Genomic DNA, 16,021 nt, shown 5'->3' with positions numbered 1-16,021 from the left:
CCAGCTGGCAGGCGAGAGACCCTGGGGGAGTGGCTGGCAAAAGGGCATCTGGGTCATTCAACTAACCTTTGCTGCTGTTGGTGCTTTCCAGTGGGAGGGGGTGAAAAGGCACAGGCCAAGCCCACTGGGCTGCAGGGGGGCGGGGACGGCCACCAGCGTGCCCCTGAGAAGGTAAGCTGGCTCACCCTCATCACCTGCCACAGGGGCCCTGGGACCACCTACCAAAGCAGGCACCGGGTTGGGGGCCCGGTCAGCCGCAGGGGAGGTGGCTCTTCGTCCCACTGACAGTTAGGAGAACCCATTCCATCCTGGGGAATCAGGAAGTGGGCCTAGTTACAGGTTGATTATAAAACATTTCAGCAAAACTTCACAGGACCTGGGAGAGGAGCAGATGGTCTCCCCATCTCCCTGCAGAGAAATACACATGCTGAAGAAAACAAGACCACAGAAGGCAATGGGGTGAACAGTGCACCCACTCAAATTCTGAAACATTTTATACCCGTGATTTCATCTTTATTGCAGAGGAAACACACCACACAGCTTCTGAAATGCAAGTGCCATACATGGTGGTGTGTGGAGAGTGGGAGGCTCCCAAACTCCCAGCTACAGTTGTGCTCCCAGGCCCCTCACAGGCCCCAGAAGCAGCCTTGTGCATGACCCAGGGACTCGCACAGGCACACACGTGCACGCACACACACACTCCAGTCTCTGGCTGTGGGATATTGTACTTACAGGTGTGGTATAATTCATGTAACTCATTTGCTCCTCTTCTGTAGCGCAGATGGCTCAGGCTTGCATCCCCCGCCCCCTTCTGCTTCCCATCCCTGAGCAAGGACACTGGCAGTAGCTCCAGAAGTCTGCACTCCCGGGTGCAGGGCACTAGTATCTCTGTGGTCAGGCCGGGGCGAGTCCTTACCATGTGGATGGCGCTCCTCCAGCTGTGCTGGCGCGTGCGGGGCTCGTGGGAAAGGGTCTGCTCTCCTGCCACCCTCAGGGCCCCAGGTTGGAGCAGGTGCTCCGCTCTGCTCACATGCTTCTGCACATCAGGCTGATTTGACTAATTCCCATCCCCAGACTCTTTGGTTAAGAGGTTTTGCATTTAGATTTTGAATCCTTGATCCCAGTGTTTTGGTTCCTGGAAGCCAGACGGAAGGTGGGTTTGGCAGCAGGGGCAGCCCACCCGGTAAGTCACCCGCGAGATCAGAGGGGTCTGCTCAGGCGGTCCAGCGGCACAGCGGCCTCAGCCCGTTTCCAGGGGGTGGGGGGCAGCAGGTGTCATCACTGCCCCTCATACATGGCATGGTCGGAGCTGTTGGTGAACTGAGAACTTAAACCCAGCCTGCCTGCAGCCCAGCCCCACTTCCCAGCTGTCCACCAGCCTCCCCCATGCAATGACACATGTCTCCAGCCTCAGGCCCACCGACCCTGGAGCAGACAGCATAGGGGGCTCAGTCAGGTGATCTCAGAGGGAACCGGAAACAGTCCTTGTTTCTGAGAAGGCCGCTGGGGACACGGGGCCTTCTCAGAGCCACAGGCCATGGGGACACGCCAGGGACATCCTAACCTATGTATTGGCCCTTGGCCCACGTCCATCCTGCCCCATTTTAATTCTTTCCAAGTACATTAAAACACAAAAAGTCACCAAGTGGCCCCAGACGCTCCCTCCAGGAGCTGTTCACCCTGGGCCGATCGCTGCTGTGTTACCACGGGCCTCATGTGCCTAGTGTCTCTCTCCATGCGCGCTCAGTGATGCAGACGGATGCGTCCAGCAGCGGCTGTGCCGGGGACCCCACGGCCTGCCTGCGCCCCCCATCAGCTGGGGCTGCGCTGACGCCCCTCTCTCCCCATAGCCAGCCAGCTAGGGGCTTGGGGGTGGGGCTAGGGGCATCCTAACCAGGCCAGCCAGCTTCACTTCTAGGAAGACACAGGGGCTCAGGTAGCCTGACCCTGACTTATAGCACAGTTTCAGCCCCACTACCCCTCATGGCTCCAGGTGGCAGAGGTGGCCTGCTCAGGGAGGCGACCTGCTCAGGGAGGCAGCCCACCGAGCATCTGCAAGGACACCTCCACAGGGGTGCAGGAGGGCGTAGGCTACGTGGGGCAAGTGGGCAGGCTTGCTGGGCCAGAGGGCCACAGTGGGCAGGAAAGGGTGAGTGCAGGTCACTGCAGAGCAGGGGCTGCCATGGGGGCACAGCTCTCTGTGTGGAAGCCTCTGAGCCCCCCAACTATTGTGGGAGCAGAACCGTGGGTGTAACCCTGGCTGGCTTCTCGGCTTCTCTCCCTTCTCTTGAGGACACACTTGGCAGGGTGCAGGGTCCCTGCTGCCTTGGGACTCAGTGGTCTACTCAACAGTGCCTAGAAGATCTCTTATCTCAGAAGAAGACACGGGGGCCAAGGGGCATCCCCTCACTGCCCGAGGACATGCTGACGAGGGCAGAGAAGGCACAGGCCCATCCAGATCACACCCGTGCCCACTGATAAGCAGACGGTGAAGGCCAGGCACTGCCAGCCAGAAGGCCCAACTGGGAGCCCCCAGGCATGCCGCGAGGCTGGCCTCCTGAAGCCGGGGTGGGGTGGAGGGTCTCAGCCAGGGGGTGTCCTGCACACTGACCTGCCAGTGTCCCTGTGTTTCCAAGTGACCCCTCAGTTGCCAGAGGTGCCAGAAGAGCTGCCAGCAAAGTTTACATAAGCTGTGCCACTTAGATTGGCCCTGGAGAAATGTGTTCTGGTCTGGCCCTGACATGGGCCTGGGGACGTCCGCCCACACTAGCCGGCAGGGGGCAGCCCCAAGGAAGCCACAGACCTCAGCCCGCCTCTGGGAAGCACTGGCACCACAGAAACAGCTTGGCTTTGATGTGCAAACGGCTGGCACTCCCAGCTGTCCTCACCTGCATCATGCTGCTCAGGCCAGGCGCTCAGGACACAGAGAAGGACATGTGGGCCTGCCTGCAGGTCCGGGGTCAGGCAGCCACGAAAGGCCCGACCAGGGACCTCACCTCCACAGGTGCAGAGGGCCAAGCTGGTACCTTGCAGGGACGCTGAGGGGCCTCCACAGGACCTGTGGGACAGCATGGCCAGGCTGCTGGGAAAGGCCTCTCTGAGGAGGGCATCTGAATTGGGTCGTGAAGGTTGCATAGGAGCTTGTCAGCAGTGTTGGCTGTTCTAGGTAGGAAGGCTCATTGTGGGGCTGGGACAGAGCACGGAGCTGGGCTGCTCAGTGAAGCGTGAGGCACATGGGTCTGCAGCCCTCACCCCCAACAACGATAGGCAGGGTGAGCCGGAGCCTCAGACAGGGGCCCTCCACAGGGTCCGTTGAGTGCCTGCTTCTGCCAGACGTCGCTACAAACCCAGGGAAGTGCAGAAGAGATGGGTTTCCCATCCACATGGAGCCTACATTCTGTGGGGGGAGACAGACATACCCATGTGTTTGAAACTGCTCTCAAATCTCAGACAGTGATGGTTGCTTCAGTGATAATGACCCAGGTGGGGCACTGGGGTACTGGGGTAGGGTGCTCAGGGGGTGACCTCAGGCGGGTCCTCGTGAAACCCTGAGGGCGGACCGTGGAGAGCAGAGGGAACAGTTTGTGCAGAGGCCCTGGGGTAGGAACAAGCTGGGGATCAATCGATGGCCAGTGCAGCTGGAGCAGAGTACAAGGTGGGGTCAGAGGGCCAGATGGGCGAGCTCGTGGCCTGGGCACAGAGTAGCGTGTCCCTGAAGAGAGGGCAGGAGCCCAGATCAGCAGCATTGTGATCAGGCACTGCACAACATCCTGCAAACAGAGTTCAGCGTTTGCCCAGGAAAGAGGTAGCAAGAGAGGTGGTGCAGGAGCAGGTGCAGCCAAGGACAGGTATCGTGTTCACAGGGGCCGTTACACAGAAGCCACCTATCAGAGGAGGATGTGTGGGCACCCTCGGCATTTGCTGCCCTGGGCATCGTTCTGAATCCACACCTTGTATTGTGACCAGCTGGTGGGCAAAGCCACCCTGGCAAGGCAGGGCTTACCTCGGAAAGGACGTTAGGGTCCTGGTGGGGCCCGTGCGCATCAGCCTCCCGACCGTCCCTGGGAGCAAGGACAGTTCTTAGGTGGTTATGGATGCAGCTTGGAGCTCACTGCAGCCCCACCGTGGACTGGTGATGAGTCCCCACCATGCTTCCTGACATGGAGAGGTGCTTGCCATTGAGGCCATGGCTTGGAGATCGTGGCGGGGGGTGCCCAGTGACCCTGACACCCAGAGACGTCAGAGGGACAGGGTGCAGTCCACCCTGAGCTGTTCAGACCATGGGGTCCTGGCACCCGTGGGCAAGGGAAGCTGCAGGGGCACAGGCCATGGGGCTCGTCCCCAGGGCCTGTCTCCAGAGCTGTTCCAACCATCACACTCAGCCCCAAGCCAGGAAGGTGGATGGAAAAGGTCATGTGAGCCATGGCCTCCAGTAGGGTGGCCAGCTTCTCTCAGAAGCCCTCACCCCAGCACCCCAGGCCCTACTGCAAACTGGGGTCCTGGGCCCAGAGGCCCCCGGGGGCTCTGCTGCTGCCACCCTGCCATGAAGCTGGGACCCTGCACACTGTGACGGGCACTCAAGACCCCGTGGTGATGGCATGTGACAGCATCAGCCTCCTGCTCAGTCCCATCATGAGCTCAGCCGGTGCTGCCAGGCCGGACCACACACCAGGTACGGAGCCCAGTGTCTGGACTCGGTGTGGAGGTGCTCAGCACTGCAGAGATGGGTGTCCAGTCGTCGGCTGGGAGCAGCCTGGCTGGGGTGAGTGCTTTGGCCAGCGCTCCAGTCGGGATGAGGCTTCCATGGGCGTCTTCCAGAGCGTGGGCAGGGTCCCAGAAGGAGCGATGTGAGCATGGACAGGCGGACAGGACCGCAGCACGAGGACATGGTGCCAGGAACACGGGGCTGTGGCCCCGCTGGCAGCAGGAGTTTGGACCCAGTTCTAGAAACAGTGGAGGCTGCATCTGCATGACTCTTGAGGAGCCGGAGCCCGTGGGTACACGGGTGGAGTGCTGGGTCTCCTCTGGCTGCCTCTGGGTGGTGGGGAGACACAGCTCGTGGGCTGTGGAGGAAGCCTGGACTGCTGGTCCCAAGCTGATGACAACCTGCCTTGGCAGGAAAATGCAGTCTCCGGTGATCCTGCAGAGGGTAGGAGAGTGGGGTCCCTGCAGGCCACTGGAGGCCAAGGAAGCAGCAGCCGGGCAATGATGCCAACCTCCTCCACCAGAACACGTGGTGCCAAAGGTCCCAATGACACTGAAACCAGCCTGCTCTGACCCCAGGGCCGGGGATGTGGGTAGCAGGGACACGGCCTCCTGGGGCGCCCCGCTTCTGCAGCGGCTCACATTGTGCACTGTGACTGTGCAGCCCTCCTGGCTCTCAGCCTTCCAGCTTAGGAACGGGTTTAGCTTTCTGTTTTGTTTTAGGAGCCTGACCACCACGGTGGCTCCCCAAACGTGCAGTTGTCTGAGATCGGGAAAGAGCCTGAGCTATCCTGGGGTTTCTCAAAGTGGGATCCCTGGGCCAGTGGCAGCCACAGCAGGTTCTCAGGCCCCTGGCGGATGATGGCGTCGGACATAGTGGAGGCACCACCAGTCCTCGGGGTCATCACAAGTAGTCTGGTATCTGAAAACAAGGAAAGCTGCTGTGCTGCACAAACTGACAGCATCAGGGTGGACTGGGGGCTCTTGTGGGGAGCCTATGGGGGCAGGCGTCCAAGATCACATCCCTCAAAGGGAGACCCTCAGCTCCTGGGCACAGGCTGGGGTCAGGTTGCCAGACTACGGACCACCTGCGACCCCGGGCAGCCCACGGGAGTGTGCGTGCTCCTCACAGCTGTCTAAAAGGATGCAGGTGTGGCATCTATAATCAGAGCCCTCTTTTCTGGGAAATGCATAAAAGCACATAAAGAAAAGTATTTTTGTGTTTCCTTCCAATCTGATTTGTGTCAGGTGGTGGGGTTGGGCCTCAGTTCATGTGCGGCTCCACAGCTTGCCTCTCCACCTCTCCACCTGAGCTCCTCCCGAGCACAGTGGAGACGTGCTGTGACTTAAACAGCCTGATCTCGCACGTTTAGAACGCTGTCGACTTTTTTACTGTCATGGACAGCAGCATGAAGGCTGCCTCGCCATTGTCTCCACGGAAGAAATGCTAAAAGGCAGAATGGCTGGGCTCTGCTCTGGGTGCATCTTCACAGAAGTGCCGCCTGGACGGATGGGAGGGGGTCCGCCCGCCACACCAGGCTGCACAGGATGGGGTCCCAGCGACCCCGTCCCCGGGACCCTTGTCAGTGGCAAGGATGAAGTCAAGGGCCTGTGGGCACCTTGCTGATGAGCATCTCCTGGGGACAGAGCTATGGGGTAGCTCTGGGAGCATTTCAAGTCGTTCAGGAATCCAGGCCTCATCGGGGCCTGGCTCTCCCCGCGCTGGGCAGCAAAGACCAGTCCTCCAGATCCACATGTTGACTGCCCGCACTTCCTGCCTCCAAGATCTGCCCCAGGGCTAAGTCCCTGTCCCAGTCCAGGGCCCGTGCTCCGTCTGGGGCTCTCGGACAGCTCGGCCCCGGGATTGAGTCGGGATATACCCATGGTGTTAAAACCTCATTTCTCACACTAAAACTTAGATATGCACAGAATCCCACACAAAATACAAATTCTCTACTCTTATTTTTTTCTTATTTATACATCATAAAAAAATTCAAATAGCACAGCAGTTTTCCAACGTGCTTCCACAGAGTATTACCACCAATGTCCCAAAGCCCTGGAAGGACTTTGGTGGTAATAGAGGTGGGCTAGAAATGGGAAGTGACAAGTGGCCTGGGAGGTGATGGGTGTCCCTCAGGTCTCTGCATCTCCCAGCTCCCCATCTGCTGTTCTCCCCTAGGACTTGTTGGGGTGTTGGAAACGGGATTGTTCCCCAGAAAACATTCTGCGGAGTCACCTTGGAAAAGACAAAGATAAAATCTGTGACGACTGATTTCTTTTCCCGCAGCTCCAAGCGCAGCAAGATCTGTGAAAGCAAGAAACCCGTTGACACCCACACCTTGAGAAAGAAGGTCAGCAGCATGACGTGTGAGCCGGCTGTCCGTGCTGTCCTCGGCAGTCTTCTGCTCTATGTCACCGAGCTCCAGGCCAGGCCACCAGAGCCTGCTCCTGCCATGAGGGCAGAGGGCACAAGGAGCAGGGTGGGCTGCCCCTCTGAGACCCAGAACACCCAGCGGCGGCCTACATGCTTCCAGCTCCTGCAGGCCAGGTTCATGGGCACTGGCCGCGAGCCCCGTCTCAAGAAGACCCAGGAGGTGGGCAGGCTGATTTTCAAGGACAAGCAGGGGCCCAGCAGGAGCCTGGTGACCACCACCATCAACAAACTCCTGGAGAAGGCACGGGAGGGTGCCAGCTGCCCCACGCGGGACCGGGAGACGCTCCACAGCCAGAAGCCGCGGCAAAGCTCCCCCACCAGGAAGGGCACCGTGAAAAACATCCTGAAGATATTCTTGGCCGCAGAGCAGAAGAATGTACATGAGGAGCCCAATGCTGCCAAGGGGCCCCCACCAACACCGGCCCCCAAGAGGGGCTCTGTCCTGTCCAGGCTGCGGGAGAAGTTTGAGCAGAGTGGCTGTCTCTGTTCCGAGGCTGGCGTGCTGCCACTCCGCAAGGATGGGAGAAAGAAGAAAAACCTGCAGAAGAGGAGGCTGCACCGGCCCGAAACCCGCGTGCTCTGCACGGCCACCATGACTAGCACCTGTATCCGCACACCGCTAGCCCGCTTCCTGGCCTGCACTGCTGAGCCCAGGCTGGCCTTGAACATCGCCACCGTTGTCTGTCGCCCCAGAAGCTGGCTGTCCCACTGTGCCAAAATCCGCCACTCTGATCGGGGGCGTGTGCCCGAGGGGAGTAAGACAGCAGGACAGGGACAGCCAGCTGGAGGTGCTCCCGCAGACAGACTGCACATGGCACTCCTGGGTGGGGAGCCAGCCCCCTGTCCTGTCTCCCCCAGGGGCCGTGAGCCCATGGTACCCCTCCTCCAACCAGCCTGCTCAGGGCAAGCCGGAGCAGTGGGAGGGTGCAGGATGGGGGAACCCCCGGCAGGGGATGCCACACAGTACACCTGGGAGCCTGGGGAAGCCGGGGCAGGAGCTGGCACGGCCCCTGAGGTTGCCTTGATGGTTTGCAGTTCTGAGGATGAAACAGAAGGAGTGACTCTAGGCTCTGAGGGAGACCCTCTGTTCGCGGTCCAGGAGACTTTCCCAGAACAGAAGACTGTGGGACATATCCCACCACTTCTGGCGCCCGCGGTCCAGGCCCTGTGGCGGACACAGTCAGCCATGGAACCTCCCCAGGTAACCGTCATGCGGCCTGTTGTGTACAAGATGCCACCTTCTCCTGCCACGCTGCCCAAGACCATGCAGCCTCCCCAGGTAACCACCACGCGGCCGGACACATGCAAAGTGCAACCACCTCCTGCCACGCTGCCCAAGACCATGCAGCCTCCCCAGGTAACCACCACGCGGCCGGACATGTGCAAAGTGCAACCACCTCCTGCCACGCTGCCCAAGACCATGCAGCCTCCCCAGGTAACCACCACGCGGCCGGACACGTGCAAAGTGCAACCACCTCCTGCCACGCTGCCCAAGTCCACGGAGCCTCCCCAGGTAACCACCACGCGGCCGGACACGTGCAAAGTGCAACCACCTCCTGCCACGCTGCCCAAGTCCACGGAGCCTCCCCAGGTAACCACCACGCGGCCGGACACGTGCAAAGTGCAACCACCTCCTGCCACGCTGCCCAAGACCATGCAGCCTCCCCAGGTAACCGCCATGCGGCCGGACACGTGCAAAGTGCAACCACCTCCTGCCACGCTGCCCAAGACCACGGAGCCTCCCCAGGTAACCATTCCATCTGCAAGGGGCGCCACCAGTGTGGGGCAGGACCTCCTCACGGCAGCTCCACAGAAATGTCCCACCCAGGGAAAGGAGACCACGCATAGCTTTGGGGCTCCCAAGGAGCTCCAGCATCCTGAGGGTATGGCAGGAGAGGCCATGTCTGAGCTAGCCTGTGAGAAGCATCAGCTGCCAATGTCACATGACAAGCTGATCCATGGAGGGGATGCCCCATGGCATCATCCCACAGCCTCAGAGAATCAACGGAGTGGGGACAGCCCCTTGGCTCCGGGCCATGAGCAAGGGCTGCCTCCCGACAGGGGACGCCCAGCGGGCATCTCGGCACTGCTAGAGGCCCCCCTCAGTGACAGGACCAGGTCTGACAGTCCAACCTCCATGGACAAGAAGGTCCTGTGTGGGCGAGAGCTCAGGGGACCACCTCTAAGGGACTCTGCCCGGCCTGGCCCGCAGGCAGCAGGGAGCACCGGCCCCAGCCTTGGTGGCTACAGACCTGCCTCCTTTGGCAAATGTCTGAAACCAAGTACTGAAATCCCCAGGCTGGTGGTGGCCACTGGGGCCATGGAGAGTCATGGCACACCAGTGCCGGGTAACACCGTGAATGCAGTAAACAGTGAGGCCAGAGAGCAGAACCCTGTGCACCAAGGAGAGAGCCTGGCAGCAGGAGCTCTGGCCCAGGACACCAGCCAGCCACACAGCTCAGCCCCAGCCGGGTCCTGGAGGCACCTGCTTGGAGCAGCTGAGAGTGGTGCCTGTGGAGGCTCAGGGCATCACCAGGCTGAGACCCCCGAGTCCCCGGCTGCTGTTCCACTGGAGGCGGCGGGTACCCCGCATAAGAATGTCGTGACCGAGGGTGAAGCTAGCATAGTGGCAGGAGGCAGAGGGGCCGCAGCTGCTCACAGGAGCCCCTGGGGGGCTGACATGACCCCAGGCCCAGGCTGGGCTCACCCCACACCCCAGAGCAGGGGTGCAGTGGGGTCTCCACCTTTGCCTCCCGAGAACCAACAGGCCCAGGAAGACAAGCGCATCATGCCCAAAATCCAGGTTCTTCCCCGGGCTGGGGCTCCCTGCAGGCCTCCATCACCCCAGGCAGCAGCTGAAGGGCAGCGGGCAGGCAGGGCACCTCCAAAGTGCCCCAACGTCCAGGCACAGCCCCTGCCCACGTCCATCCCGAGGGCTGGTGTCTGGGAGGGAGCCAAGGTCGGGGACAGGCGTCGGCCGTGGTCAGGCCTAGGGATGCTGGAGGATGGGGCCATGGGGCCCACAAGGCTAGACGGTGCTCCCAAGGAGGGGGCAGCTCTGTGGGGCCAGAAGGCTGGGTCACATGCTGCAGAAGAGGGTCAGATGTGGCCCTGGAGGGTCGAAGGGGGCAGGGGCACTAAGGTGGGGGCCAGGGGGGTGGAGACTGGTCCCCATCACACTGAGAAGGGCCCAGAACATGCACGGGAACAGCAGGCACAGCGTGCAGAACACCTTCCGGGGGGACCTGGTGCCCAGGCTGGAGAGAACCAAGCACCTCCCCCTCCAGAGAGTCTGGGGCACCCGGCACTGGCACAGGCCAGCAGGATGTCACCCCACATCTGGGCGGGCCCACTCCACAACTCATCAGAGGCTGTGGCTGTGGCAGATGTGAGCGGGAGGTCCCAGGGAGCCCCCAGCGCCAGCCAAGGGGGGCCTGGAGCCCCACACGAGGTGGGCAGGAACCAGCGGTCCTCCAGCCCCAAGCCAGTGCTTGGCTTCACGGTGCCTGCACCCAGGCCTGGGGGCTGCCAGATGCCCCGTGCCCCAACCGAGGAGGGGTCCCCACACACCATGGAGGCAGAGAAAGGTGCACTGGCACATGAACACCGCACAAGGTTGGCGCGCTTTGCAAAGTACAGAGCCCAAAGCTTCGGCGACCAGAGGTCCTTCGATTTGTCCTTCAGGCCAACGACAATCAGGGCCAGTGACACTTTTGAACTTCCAAAGTGAGGCCTCGGCTTCCGCACCCCAGACACTCCTGGCACCATGGTTGCTGCTCCTTGCCCAGACTATCGATTGTTTTCCTGCCTCCAAACCACACGGCCGTGCAGGTGTGTGTCCAGAGTGCCAGGTGGCTGGTTCTTATGTGGGCCCAGGGGCAGAGGGAGTGGGGTCCGATGTTCAGACTTTGAGCTCTGTGCCACCCCCTCGGTGCTCTGTGCCTTCTTCTCCGGGGTGGAACAGTGAGGACGAGGGATGCCCGGGACATCCAGGTGCGTTTCCTCACTGTCCCATTTTTTATGGTGCTCGGGGGTGTCCAGGCACACGTTTCTATCGCTGCACAGAGCCATGCTGTTTTCAGCACTTCAGTGTTTGCTGCTGAGCTTGTATGCATCTCTCCTGTCCTGTCTTGATGGCTCTGGCCACCTTGCCCTCTGCAGTGTCGTTGGCAGGTGCCAACCCACAGGCCGGCACAAGGCAGCAGCCCCTCAGCTCTGCACCGGCAGGGAGCTGCCCATGAAGCACCTGCGGGACAAGAGCAGAACAAACCACAGGGAACTTCCAGTGCACAGGGCTGGAGGGGGGGCCGGTGCACAGGGAAGGGATGGTGCACGGGGATGGAGGGGGACCTTCAGCACACTTTCCAAAGGCACCGTCCCCAGGAAGAGGTCCTGTGGGCACCATGTGCTGAGAACAGGGACAGTCATGGTGCCGTGTCCCACCTCTCCGCACAGGGCCCGGCAGGTGGGGGGTGGGAGGTGGTATCTGGTGCCCCCGCCCCAGGAGTGGCAGGGGGCTGGCGTCCTGGAACTGCAAACCTGGAGCACACACTTGGGGGCACCTGGGCACATGCTCGGGGGGGGGGGGGGCGGCGAGACCCACAGAGGCCAGGGTGGCAGTGCCTGCTCACACCCCAGGTGGCTTTGCAGCAGCTGAGGGTGACTGTGTGCCTGTCCTCTTTCCTTCATATTTTGTTCCAGAGGATCTGAGGCTGTGTTTGGCAAAGAATGTGATGACAGAGGAGATAAAAATATTATATTCACGGAGTGTTCCCTTTTTAAAATAAGCAGTGGAGTTGTGTTGCTATTTTTAAATAGACCAGAAAGTCCGCGGATAATGTTCGGAGTGGTATGAGTCCAAGTGGTGGAATCAGAATCTCCTCCAGATGGCATCATACAGATCACACACCCAGCGCCCCTGGAGGCCTGGCCAGCGCGGTGGGGGGGGGGGGGTGTCTGCGACCCGCTGGGCTGGGGGCTGGTGCTCCCTGCTCACCAAACACGGCCGCAGGTCCCCTGCCTGTCCTGGGGCGGCTCCCAGTCGAGGATGATTTTCTGTGAGGACTTGACGGTGTTCAGTTGATGCGTTCCCATCACGGTGAGGCCATGCGGTCGGGGGACCCCCACGAAAGCAAGTGCCCGACCCCCCGCCGGCAGACTCGGCCACTGCGTCCACACAAGGAAGGCCGGCGAGCCCTTCTGTGTGGGAGTACGTGCTGTGGGTGGCGGGTGGGGCTGTGGGCAGTGGGCATCACCCCAAGAGGGTGTCCGTATGAGCCCCGTAGCCGATGGGTGCACTCCATGTGTGGCCTGGCTGTGGACGCCAGCCAACTTCCTCTGCTGTTGACACCCTGCCTGCGGGGCTTCCAGGGGAAGGTCTCAGGTGCCCGCTGGGCGCTCAGGTGCTCCACTGTGCCCACCGGTGGTTAGGATCCTACAGACTCAACATCACTTCCTTATCTGAGTTACAATCTTGTAATTACGTGATTATGGAGCAAGCCACAGCTATTGGACTCAATGCTCCCTGTTTTATCCTCTTTTGTATACAAATCCCTCTAAAATGGGTTTCTTAGGAAAAAACTACTATTTGTTCTATCTTTTGCGTTCTTCCCTTTGAATTTTTACTAACTTTGTTCAGCTGGAAATAATTTTGAAAGCAGAAATTAACTATGTTGCCTATCACAGGCAAGGTGGGTCATCTTGGTGTCCCTGAGGACTCGGGCGAGTCCCCGAGAGTGGGTCTAGCGGCACCTTCCAGCTCTGTCCGCGAGGGGGAGCTCTGGGCGTGTCGAGGCTGTGCGGGGTGCGGGCCACACCACTGCTACAGCTCTGGCACTTGCTGGACACAGGGGAGGCCGGACCCCAAAGCCGCACCCTTTGGTGACCACACTCTCAGCTGCGCCCCCCGCGGAGGGGACTGTCCCGTGGCTGGCGGCAGACACACAGGCTTCCCCAGCCCTCCCTGAAGCCGGCCTTCCGTGGGGCTCCTGGAGAGAGCTCCGCAGTGTCAGGGGGCAGGCGGGCCACACGGCCTCGGGGGGACATGCGTGTGTGTGTGTGTGTGTGTGTGTGTACCTGTGGGGTGCCTGGGAGGGGGAGAAGGGAGTGTGTGCACACACCTGCTCCTGTTTGCCCCGCCCTGAAATGAACTGGCTGCTTGAGCTGGGTGGGGAGTCACAGACACCGAGTGAAGGCCCAGCACTCGGCACTCAGCACTCAGCGCCCAGCACCCAGCATGGCCTGGCAAGCCTGGCCGGTACTGTCACAGTGGGAAGGAGGGGTGCTCTGGCTGGCAGGTGTCATTGGAGAGCTGCCCCTCCAGGCTCCGTACTCCCTCTCTATGGGTGACAGGAGCTCCCTGGCGCTGCCCTCGGACTTCTGGGCTGACCGACTGGAGCCTCATCCCCAGTCCGGTGTGCTCAGATGTGCCGTCGTGGGTCTGCTCTGCCCACCTGGGTGCAACCCTGCTCTTCAGCCCGCACTCTGGTCTGTGAGATGCGCACAGATGCTGTGTGAGCGAGGGCTGCAGGGTGGGGGCCACAGTAGCTCACACCGCCAGTCCCCTGTGTGAACGCCCACAAACACATCTGGCCACTGTAGGGCTACCCGCTCCGGCCCTAGGGTCTCTTCCTCCCCAACTTGTGTCTGCTCTCCAGCCTATGACCCGATTGGTACCTCTGCCCCCCAGCTTTTCTGAGAACCACTCACTGTAGGAGGGAACTCCGCTCCCGGTTGCAGGCCCCTGGAATCCCATCCAGCAGGCTGTGCATGGACACCCTCTCTTCTGTACGCTTCTCTTCACCGTGGCTTTGGTGAACCCATTGTCCCGTCAGCATGCTCCGAGGGGCCCTTCCTGTCCCATTGTCACCAAAACTGAAGACCGTTTTGAAAGCGGGAGGGGTTGGCACTTGGCCTGGACATCAGTGCGCGGGACGGGGATGTGCTAGGGTGAAGGGACTGCGTCTGCCGTGGGCCCCGGGGCGGCCAGTGAGAAATGTCAGCAAGCCTCTAAAAATAAACGCCCTCTGCACTTCTGCCTCTGGGGCTCGTTTGTTCCTTCTGCAAGGAGAGCCTCCCAAGAGTCCTGGGGGATAGGCACAGCTGCTCGCTACTAACCCAGCTCCGGATTCTGGAGGACCATTTGGAGTCCGAATTCACAGCGGGAACACAGTGTCGATTGTTGAGACCTGCCTCCAAGGCCATCTCCCCAGGTCTCCCCAGGTCTCCCCAGGTCTCCCGGTCTCTGCTGTGCTTGTCCTGAAGCCCTGGGACCTGCTTTGCATCCAAGGCGATGGCACCTCATGCCCCCGGGCCGGGGAGGCTCAAAGGGGAAAGCACAGAAACAAGTGTTCTTCCTGCCCAACAGGCTCTCCGAGGAAGATTCTCAGGGAGAAAGTGTCCCCTCACGATCTGTTCGCTGAAATCTGGGTCTCAGTGTTTCCTGTACATCCAGATCGGGCTGTGAGCTGAAATGCAGGATGCGCGCACTTACGGAACAAGGACAGATGTGTCAGCCCTACTTTAGGTGGACGTGACGCAGGTTTCTCTGGGTGTGTGACTGTCCTCTCATGAATCTGGGACATCTTTCTTCATATTATTGCTCTGACAGCCCAGAGTTGACGGTGCCATCACTTCTCAACAGTAGGGGTATTTCTGGTGTGACTGCATTTGGACACACAGCCTGAAAAAGTGAGCCAGGTAAAACAGGTCAGTAGGCTGAGCCCAGATCCGCATGATTGGTGTCCTAGTGAGAAGAGGCGATGAGGGTGTACACATGCATGGGGTGGCCATGGGGAGGACAAGGCCCTGCCTGGACCTCGGACATCTGGCTCCAGAACCCCATGAACATGAGCGCCTGTAACCACGCCACCTGGGCTGTAGTTCTCAGCCCTAGCACCCCCCTAACAACACTAAAACGTAGAGCTTCTACTAGAAAAGGAAGAACAGGAGAAAGAATGGTGGGTGTGTGTGCCGAGTGTGGTGCCTGTCTTGAGCTGGCGTCCTCCTGCCCTCCCCGAGGACTTGTCTGTCCATCTGTCCACTGCAGCAGGTTGAAGCAGAGCAGCCTGTATCCCACTCTTGGCTTCCTGATGAGGGGGGGTGCTTCGTGCACCTGCCCGGAGAGAAGCACCTTCTCCCCCTCCTGCAGTACCTCTGAGGGCTATCATAGAATATGTTGTGTCACAATATTTGTTCTTAAAAATGTTCATTTTAGGAGTGCCTGGGTGGCTCAGTCACTGAAGTATCTGCCTTCAGCTCAAGTCATGATCCCGGGGTCCTGGGATCCAGTCCTGCATCAAGCTCCCTGCTCAGTGGGGGCTCTGCTCCTCCCTCTGCCCTGCCCCTGACTCATGCTCTCTCCCTCTCTGTGTCAAAAAAATAAAATATATTTTTTTAAATTGTTCACTTTAGGGGCACCTGGGTGGCTTAGTGGGTTAAGTGACCAACTCATGATTTCAGCTCAGGTCATGTTCTCAGGGTTATGAGATGGAGCCTCACATTGGGATCTGCACTCAGCAGGGAGGGTGCTTGAGATTCTCTCTCCCTCTGCCCCCTCTTCTCCTGCCTGTGCATGCAAGCTCACATTCTCTCTGTCTGTCCCTCTCGCTCTAAAATAAATAATAAATCTTTTTTAAAAAAAATTCATTTTATCTCATTATGAAGTAATGTCTCCAAAACCAACTTGTAAGTTTCTTGCAATGCCCAGAACCTGAAGAATACCTGACATTCAAAATCTGTATTGGAAGAAGGAGAAACACCAACAAATGTCAGTGCTCTGATTCTATAAGCCACATGCAAGCCACCTGCTCCTTCCATAATTTGGGGCTCCCTGCAGCTCTCACTATGCTGCACAGTGGATCTGCCAACTTCCAAAACCTGTTT

General features: G+C 59.8%; 1 protein-coding gene across 1 annotated transcript; it reads left to right on the top strand.

The window, feature by feature from the left end:
- Positions 1 to 6,933: 6,933 nt before the first annotated feature.
- Positions 6,934 to 15,780, top strand: LOC112927490 (uncharacterized). The gene has a single exon (XM_072761117.1). It carries the CDS (start codon positions 7,065 to 7,067, stop codon positions 10,866 to 10,868), a length of 3,804 nt encoding a protein of 1,267 aa, XP_072617218.1. The 5' UTR covers positions 6,934 to 7,064; the 3' UTR covers positions 10,869 to 15,780.
- Positions 15,781 to 16,021: the final 241 nt, after the last annotated feature.

This window comes from Vulpes vulpes, chromosome 6 (genome assembly GCF_048418805.1).
Source record: "Vulpes vulpes isolate BD-2025 chromosome 6, VulVul3, whole genome shotgun sequence".
Classification (NCBI taxonomy): domain Eukaryota; kingdom Metazoa; phylum Chordata; class Mammalia; order Carnivora; family Canidae; genus Vulpes; species Vulpes vulpes.
This window is presented reverse-complemented; position numbering and strand designations above follow the sequence as displayed.